A 9,207-nucleotide genomic window follows, 5' to 3' on the forward strand; every position below is an offset into this window, starting at 1 on the left:
CTATAACTACTGACTGGTCATAAAAAAATGATCGCTGTAATCCCCAGGTTTCTGATTATTAGTCTCAGCTGCGCCATCATTCTGCTTGGGGTAACCAGCACAAAAAATGAGGCACAAAAGAGGAAACGACCTCGTGGAAAAGAAGAGGAGAAAAGCCTGAATATTTTGACAGTTTTCTTGGTCTAGACCGTGCGGCGGAATCTGTGGGGATATGACCCTCAGTGAACAGTCAGATAGTTGCTATTAGCTTTTGAAGACCCTGATTGGCAAGCTGTAGCCTCGGGGTTTTTCCAAGTGATAACCATGAAGTAAAACTTATCGATCCTGGAAAAGGATCATGGGAGCAACTAATTCCAATTGAATATGTTTGAATAAATTCTAGAGAAAAGTGTTATTTTTTGTACTGAAGTGCAACAAACGAGCGACATTTGTTGTCAGGACTGATTTTAAAGACGAAGGTAACCCGGAACGTCTACGGTAGACTAGAAATAGGCCCCCATTCTCCCTTGTTTTGTTCTGTTCATAGCAACACAATGTTAAAATAAAATGAACTTGCACAGTAGGTCAGCGCTGCTGGCAAACACTGATAGCCGAATGACGGTCACGATGAGATGAGGTTATGTCTAAGATGAGATGGTGACCAACTCCAGCTAGTCCCTCTGGGAGTCTAGATCTATGATTCTATCAGCCACATGATCAGGTTGCTCATGTCAATCCGGATGATACTCCAAAGTTTATTTTGTGGGACTTGTCAGTTCAATAGGAAGAAAGAAGAAGGAATAAAACCGATGTGCAAACTTAGAAGATGTCTTAAAACTGCCCGTGGTAACACAGGCATCTTCCAAGTGTTACTGTCCAACTTTACCTATACGTGTGCCGCAGTGATATCTACGCAGATAACATTAGATTTGAATTGGATTTCCTTATGCTTTTCTACCAGGTAAAGCTTGGATTTATTCTGGATTCAGGTTTCGCACTATGCTCAAAGTTTCGTCTTCACTAGTGAATTACGTCTCACTGTTTGAAATTAACTTCATATCGGAGTGGCTCCGGTAGGGACTACATTATCGTCTGTGTGAACTTCAGGGATGACTTCTGATAGCTTTTTGATATCAAGATGTATGGGTATTTAAGAAAAATTTATAGATAAAATGTTTGAGCTGATACATCAGAAGTCCTAAACTGTCTTGATAAAAATCTAATAATGATCCGATGTCAAGTTGAGAGTCGTTAGATAGGCTCGGCTTTTCGAGTTTTACGGCGCAAGCTAAAAATCCTTAGGGAAAAGAGTTAAGTGGAAAAGAGTTAAGTCGACATGGAATCAGAACATGTATGCACTTGAGATAAGCATCGGTCAACTCAAGGTTGACCGAAATGCGGGTTGAAATTGATCTCGGCTATCCACACGAACACTTCAAAAACCCCACCCCCAAAAAAGTAAAACGTTCAGTAATGAACTTCTTTACCTTTCAACTACATGCCAGCAGAATTCAAGTTGCATGCCTCTGGTTCTAATGTTATAGATGTTCCAAGAACCGTTTTTTAAAAAAATAATCATTCAGCTGTAACATCACTTTGGTGTCTAGCAGCCAGATTGCCCAAGCCTAGACAGGAGAAGTGGAAATGCAGAGGTGGGTTTGAACCACGGACATTCCGGTTAGTAAATTCGCGCTCTAATCACCACGTCATCTCAATAGTTGTGCTGAAATCAGAGCCACCACACTAAACGAGCCAAATGAAAGCTGTGGAGCAAGGAGTCAGCAGAACGGATACCCTTACAACTGATGTAGGCTATTCGGTGCACCTTGTGGAGATCAACGTCAATAGCAGACTAAGTTGCCCTAGAGATAAACAAGGCGTTCGCCCGATTAAGAAATACGAATGGTGCAGTAGTGGAAACTAAATCATTGGAAAATATACACCCTGTTGGGTTTCATAAGGGTCTACAGGAAGAACGAATGGTGCGACAAAGAAGATTGTTGTCACGTTTTGTGTTAAAAAAACATCACAACATAGTCAAAATTTGCTGTGACTGTAGGAAAACTGATGCCTATTGGCTTTCAGATCACCTAAACGGACAATTTTCGACTGATATTACACTATGGCTATTTGGTTCACGGTAAATGACGACAGCAATGGAGAGCATTAAGAACACTTTTGTCACGATGACTCGACCTCAACAATAAAACAAAACCAAAGCAAACCGAACGATAAATGTAGTTTGCACATTGAGATGCGCGAAATTCCATGTAACCTGATTATGTGGAAGAAGGACCGGTTTGGGATACTTACCTTAAGATTCTCAATGCCAGAGATGTTGGACAACTTGTTGAACTTCAGAAAGAGGCTTTTCAGCTGTTTCAAACTTGGTAGGCATTCAGGAAGATTGCCTTCAAGCCGATTGTGTCGGAGATCCAACACCTCTAAGCCGGTCAGCTTTGCCATTTCTTTGGGTAATCTGGCCAACATGTTCTGCTGGATGGACAAACGACGAAGGTGAGCCAGTTGGCCTATGCTTGCGGGCAAGCTGGTCAGCTTATTGGTATACAGGTAGAGTTCGGTCAAACCGGGTAGATCGTCAAAAATGCCATTGGGTAGTTGTTGTAGTTCGCAATGGGACAGATCAAGTACATTGTTTTTCGACTCGCGACATTCGGCAAGTTCTCTGTACAAGTCCTGCATAAGGGATGGAGGGTGAAGAAAAAGAACAAGTCTTAGTGCCCGCAACAGAAGTCACAAATGTTTCATTTTCAGTGGCTGTCAATCAGGTGGCAGTAGATCTGTTCGCCGAGTTTGGCAATTGGCTTGCAAGCGTTTCGTCACCATGCGCGAGAACATCGTCGGTTGGTTGAAGTCAAATGGTTGGGTTATAATGATCGACGGCTTCAAAATCGAACTGCTCGGAATGGTCGAGGAGAATGAGGGACGGGAAAGGTTGACAGTTTAACGTATTCTGGCAAGTGGTTACGAAGACGATTATTCAGGGTGATGTGACGTTGAACTTCTCTGAAACTACGATGGCAAAGCTGAGTAACATCCCCTCAGTATGGTCAATTGCAGCTACTTAAACGTCTACTGAAATCACGCAGAAGTCAGAAGAAGAGGACCATAAAAGGTAAGGGACAAACCCGAATTTGTCCCGATGGGGGGTCTTTGTCGGACTACCAAGGCGGTAAGTTTTGACTGCGCTGCATGCGAAAAATCCGATTATTTGAGGAGAAATTTCGACCGAGCTTGCGGACCACAATGCACACAAACAGAAACTCGACAAAATGTCCCAAAACAAATGGCTGACCTGATACGCACTGTCAAAGTTAGTTACATTGCTGTTTCGGTACAATTGCGTCGCATAGCGATTTTAACAGAAAAGGTGTTTATGCTAAGGTTGGATTTCTAACGTTTGTTGTATTTTTGACCTAAGATGAGGTAGCGTAATAGCTTAGTTTACAACGGTCGGAAATAGTTGAAGTTTACGCACTCGCCATGCTTCACCTACCTGAATCAGCTTGAGAGTGATTTTTCGAGAGAGAGAGTCTAACCTGCGATAGGCACACATGCGAGTGACGATGTGCGGAGTAATCATGGTGAAATAGACTTCACTTCATCCTATCTCCGTTACTGTTGGTCCGGTAGCGATGGATTAGTTGACTTTCATGTGAACAAGCGTATGACGGTTGTTTAGTTTCATGGTGTTCCAATCAGTCATAACCAGATAGCTGTTTCGCCCTTAAGGATAACCTGCCCGATTTCTTTTTTGAAACAACCGACAAAAGCCATTTAATATGTTTCGATGGCAAGCGCGGGCCCCTCTGCCGGCTAGAGCCCACGAGTGTAGAGTAATAAGAAACGAGAAAGCAGGCCCCCAATGGGATTCAATGTTCCACTGAACAGAACAGTAAGGGCATTTCTAGACTCAGTAACAAGAATAATTCAGCTGTTGCGTAATATTTCAAAAAACTAAATGAATGGTCTGCCGAACTAACTTTCACAAGGTTCAAGTCGGTAAGTTCGTCATATACCGATAGAAAGCTCTATATAGATTAGGAGGAATCACATTCCGATAAGTATGGGTTGTTATTGTTCGGCACAAACTGTTTTCAGACAGCGAATGAGGGAACGTGTATGACATTTCGACCGAATGCTCGCGAAAGATGAAAACAATAACCCGCACGCTACGGACACGCCTGTTAGAAGGCGTTCATGTACAATCTGCGTGAATGTTCGGCTGTACCTGGAGTTACGTCATCTTACTAGGCTCCGTATGTCATCCACTCAGCCTTTTTTACCATTAAAACTAGTGCTCGATGGATCATGCGGGCCTCACAGAAGGTCTCTTAGGCAAGGTGGGTAGGTTGATGAGTTAAAACGCCAGAGAAATGTCTTTCTTAAGTGATGGCGAAGATCTCACAGTATGGATTGTATCGAAGCGCAATCTAACAACGCTGTCGTTCGAACAACTAACTGTAGGTCCTGGGCTGGAAAATAACTAGGGATTGATGACTTCCGACGATTCCCAATATGAACAAGATGGTTGTAGAGTGCTACGTGAATTTTGACTTTGTGTTGCAAAATGGAATCAGGAATTCAATTCGCCTTTCGTTTGGAGACCCCTGGGAGAGATCATTTACCAGGAAAGTACGCCGCAAACATTCTCCGTTTGCTTCTACAGGTCCTCTTATTCCTGCAAAGGCAGGCGCCTACCTCTCTGGGGAGTCAACGAATTTGTTTTCCAAGTGTTGGGATGACTGTCTCCAAACCAACAAATCCATTTTTCTAACAAGTTATCTCGTAGACTGAAACTCTGTTTCCTCAGCTTCAGTCTTTTGTTGACATCCAATTGGATTGTTCGCTCCTTTTGCATTCTGAATCCATACTACGGAACGGCTCAGTTGTTTCCAGTCGTTTGTCTTCTCGATTGTGGTGTAACTGACAAGTCTGACTGATACATCAGTAGAGACTATAACATCAAGATGCGATTATAGCGTTGTAGAAAGGTCGTGATCTAGATGGTCTCCAGGAAACCATGGCAAAAAGACACTGTTCATGAACCGTGCGACAATTTTCCAAGCGACAGAAGTTTGCCAACAAACAACAGCGTCTGAAATGGTCAGGCAAATTAAAATTCAGAATTCTATCTTTACTATCCGATAAGCGATGCGTCCACTGAAAAGGATACGTCCAAACTGAATTTCTCATTCCCATTGTTACTTCTATGGCTACCCGATTCTGATACCCGTAAGCATGGACTAAGAGGGCATCTTAGGATATTCATGCACCACTTGCAGGTTTTAATGGACGGCACCTTGTATGTTGGTGGTGACAACCATCATCGATAGCAAGACAACAGTAGTACATACTGGGGCTTAAATATCACGCAGCAATCGCGAAAAAAGTGACATGGTAACAAGTGGTAAGGGGAAGTGTGAGGAGTTAGTGTAAAACAGCCTGATACCTCTAGGGAAACCTCTCAATAGAAAGAAGGTTGCGCCTTCAAACAGCATCGTAAAAACGCATCCTAGCAATATACTAGGGTGAGACGTCATCAGTGAGTTCGGCCCAGAATTTCTTGCGAACCAGATTCAAAAAGGCCTACCGTACAACGCACAAACTCTAAATATGCGACACCACGCTCATTATGACGGTTAGTCGTTTTCCCCGTGGGATTTTCAACCATGTGCCGCGAGAATTACGTGACTCCCAGCCAAGAAGGCACGAAATTTTCACAACAGTGTGTTTGGCTGTAGTCGCCTCCACATTCAGCCATATCATGGAATGTTTCCCGTATTGTCGTAATCGAGGGCTTCAATTGGGTAGTTCGCGCCAGAACTGTTTTGGATCGATAAGCCTTATATGTTGCTATACTGAGTCTAATTCGTTTCCACATACTGGCCTACGTAATAGTTCATCGCGCCACACTCAGTCGATTCCCGTTATACTGCGAAAGCACCAGTGATTCACTTTTTGAAGACAATACGGATCAGTGAGCCTTCCTTCCGAGAAGGATTTCAGGAACCAATCTTTTTTTTGAGTTTCATTTGAGACATATCTTAGAGAATTGTGTGAACCTGTATTACGAAACATCAGTAATGGAACTGCTTAAATCTAAGACAGCATTTGTGCCAACAATTCTCCGGTGGTGTTTGAATGATGCTGCAAAAGATTGTGGGCTTTTGTGACCAGTTGACATGAATTTTATATTACGGCACTGCTTGCACTGAGATGACGTCAGACAGGAAGAGGTAGTCGAAAACGGACGAAAGCCAAAAATGAAGCTATTATGGGCTGCGCAAGCCACGGAGTCACCATAGCGGCGTTTATGAAGGAACAGCCAAAACTTGGTTGCATAATGTATAGGTGAACAGCCACTTCCACTGTAGGGAGAACATTAGATCCACTCCAAGTGTCAGCTACATGTCTAGCCTGCAATGAACCTGTACGTACCCGGCCTGTATGTTGCTCGGACTGGAAGGATCGGTTGAATGGTGGATGGGTGATTTCCCCCTTTTTATATACTTCTCCATGACACCAATGAGTGACTAACATTTGCCAGTTTTCTCAACGTTGTTGGTGGAGGCGACTGCGAGCGCTGTGACAAGGTTAGTAGAATAAGGAAAGTAATAACGCTTGTTCGCGCGACACAGCTATCATCTCGATCAGGTACATTGAATCATGAGGTTGGAGGTTCAGAGGAAAACCGACTCAGGTGACAGGTGATGGATACGAAGAAATGGTGGCATATCTATGGGAGTGATGAAAAAACCGCTGGGTGGACCGCAAGCCGCGACATAACAGGAGTAAACCGCCTAACTGTCATAAGTTGTCTGACTTCCTCCATAAATATATTTTCACGTTAGGACTTTCGTACCCCATCGAATAAAAATGTGGTCGGGATCTATTCTCTTTACGGAAAGGCGATTGGCCCCAAACGCAAGTCATCAAACAGCACTAAAATGACATTTATGAACCTTGAATGACATTAGTGTCGTCTCCCCCTTCAGAGGGAAGAGAGAAGGGTTCCTGTCTAGGAATCGTTTATACATGAAGAAACATGTTTCCTTAGGCACGCAACATTTGCTTTCCTTCATTTTGTGTGGTATGCTCACTTACTTTACCACGATATATACACTAGTGTTTTTCGCGCTTAACTAACGAGGATATCAGCTCCTTTTAACAGGGTTATGGGTAAATTGAGCTCCTCGCTAGGAGAACCATTTATGGAGTTACTGCTGTTGGCTATTAGCTTGGTTATTAGGTCCATCGGCGAAGACAAACATCGTCACTCTAACTCCTCTAACCAATTCAACTGGAATGCACCTGGAAAATATATTGGGCTGCAATAATAACGGAAAAGCCCATCAACAAGGCAGTGCTCATAGCTGTCACCCTGGCTCTGATGAAGACCCTATTCTTCATGGCTTGCATTTTGCTGATTTTCAGCCAACCCGAAACGGTCTGTTCTGTTCACCTTAGTGATTTCCACCTTCCAGTGAAAAAAGCTCTGGTTTTCGTTGCCATTAACTATAGACATCACGCGTTCCGTAACACTAAACGGTGACTCATTTAATCGTTAGACCAATAGGGTGATAGTATGTGCAAACACATTCAAACACCTCTTCCAAGTTGTACGCCCCTCCATGAAAACTTTACTGCAAGTGGGACAAAGTACAGTGTCATGTGAAGGCCACGGCAACCTTACTTCCATACGACCACAGCGGAAGAACGACATTATGGTCAGGTGTGTATGCTTCGATAAGAAATAGCAGCCAGTAGTGGAAACTGGTGCCTGACTGTCATACAACCATGGAGCATGGGGCGCTAAGACCGAGAAGAGATAAGGACACCGTGGAAGGATCCCTATGTCCCTAGGGAAAACAACCAAAAGCAAGGTTTTTCGTTTGTTAATTTGCTTGCCAAAAGCGTACCCTCAGCAAATTCTACCATCTGTTGTCAGTGGACGGGAGGCCAATAATACTCACAAGTCCTATCGAAATCCATGAAATGATCGGTGGAAGTCATGTATGGCTGAACATGCATGAAATCCAGGTATTGTACTGGTGAGGAAAAAAACAGAGTAGGTTAGTTGCGGTTATCTGGAGGACGACTGGTTGGCAGACAAAACAATTCTTGTCTGTAGGTTTTTAAACCTCATCTGAGTTACTAATAATGGTAACCAACGCCACCATAGAGTTGCTGTTTCCGTCGCTGTTCCACGGTCCTTAAATCCGAACTCGGAAAGTCACTTTTTTCGAACTATTGCACGCAGCGTACCCTAAAATATATACCACGACGCTGGTCTCTCCATATTCTTCAATGAAATCGAAATTAGTAAAAAAAGGACCAAAGTTCTAGGTGGTTACTGAAATTCTGAACGCAAGCTAGGTGATTTTCACTAGTTACATTTAGGTTGAAGCTATAAGTAGCCTGATCACAAGGATGACTCCTAGCGGGTAATCATGTTTGAGTTCCATCTATACCGACGATTAGTCACATGTCAGTTACTCACCGGGGACCGCTGTTTTCGCAAACTGCTTTTCGGATGCAACCGGAACTTCTTTCCATCATGCGGTTGTAATAACACGGTTTTCCGAGCGTTATCGGAACCATTAGCGCCACTGAATGAGGGTTTGGCGGCCACAGTTGAATTGAACGACTTATGGCGACTTTTCGAGCCACCGTCGATGTTTTTTAGCGAACTAACTGGCGAATGGGAGTACTGGGAAACATCTGGTTCAACAAGATTTCGCGAGGGGATATAACTGTGATCCACAACATCCCCAGAAAGTATGGGCGAAGTGGAAGGTGGGATTCGAATACGGGGGTCTCCAGTTGTATTGTCTTTATTAGGAGGCCGATCGGTCGTACTCATTGTAGAGGACCCTCAAATGAGTCGGGGAGTGCGCATTTTTATTGCAAAGCCTTTGAGCTCCACAGTGTGGCTAAAAGGGAAGCCCGATTGAATAAGGCGAAATCTGGAAAACGATGACATGGATTTAGTAAAGGTGGGGACAAAAAACAGGAAGAACGCCAGATGAGTGTTTGCTTACACATAAGTGAGATCAACAGTCGGGGAAGATGAAAAATGTTAACAAAAATATGATATGCGCCAATAAAGTAAGCTGAGGAAGAGATAGAATGAGGATAGGTACGAAAATTGGACAAGATGGACTCAGCCTTAGGTCCGCAAAGTATTGCGCTTCAATAGGATGA

The 9,207-nt window shown here is 43.5% G+C and overlaps 1 protein-coding gene across 1 annotated transcript in view; it reads right to left on the reverse strand.

Annotated features, from left to right (window-relative positions):
* Positions 1-8,967, reverse strand: part of T265_04804 (hypothetical protein) — a gene marked incomplete at both ends in the record, with an annotated part of 53,056 nt that extends 44,089 nt beyond the window's left edge. The window contains 2 exons of the mRNA XM_009169642.1: positions 2,293-2,676; positions 8,504-8,967. Of these exons, the coding sequence (XP_009167906.1) occupies positions 2,293-2,676; positions 8,504-8,866 (747 nt within the window). The remainder of the gene's footprint in view (positions 1-2,292; positions 2,677-8,503) is intronic.
* Between the last annotated feature and the right edge of the window lie 240 nt (positions 8,968-9,207).

This window comes from Opisthorchis viverrini (assembly GCF_000715545.1).
Source record: "Opisthorchis viverrini unplaced genomic scaffold opera_v5_83, whole genome shotgun sequence".
Lineage (NCBI taxonomy): Eukaryota > Metazoa > Platyhelminthes > Trematoda > Opisthorchiida > Opisthorchiidae > Opisthorchis > Opisthorchis viverrini.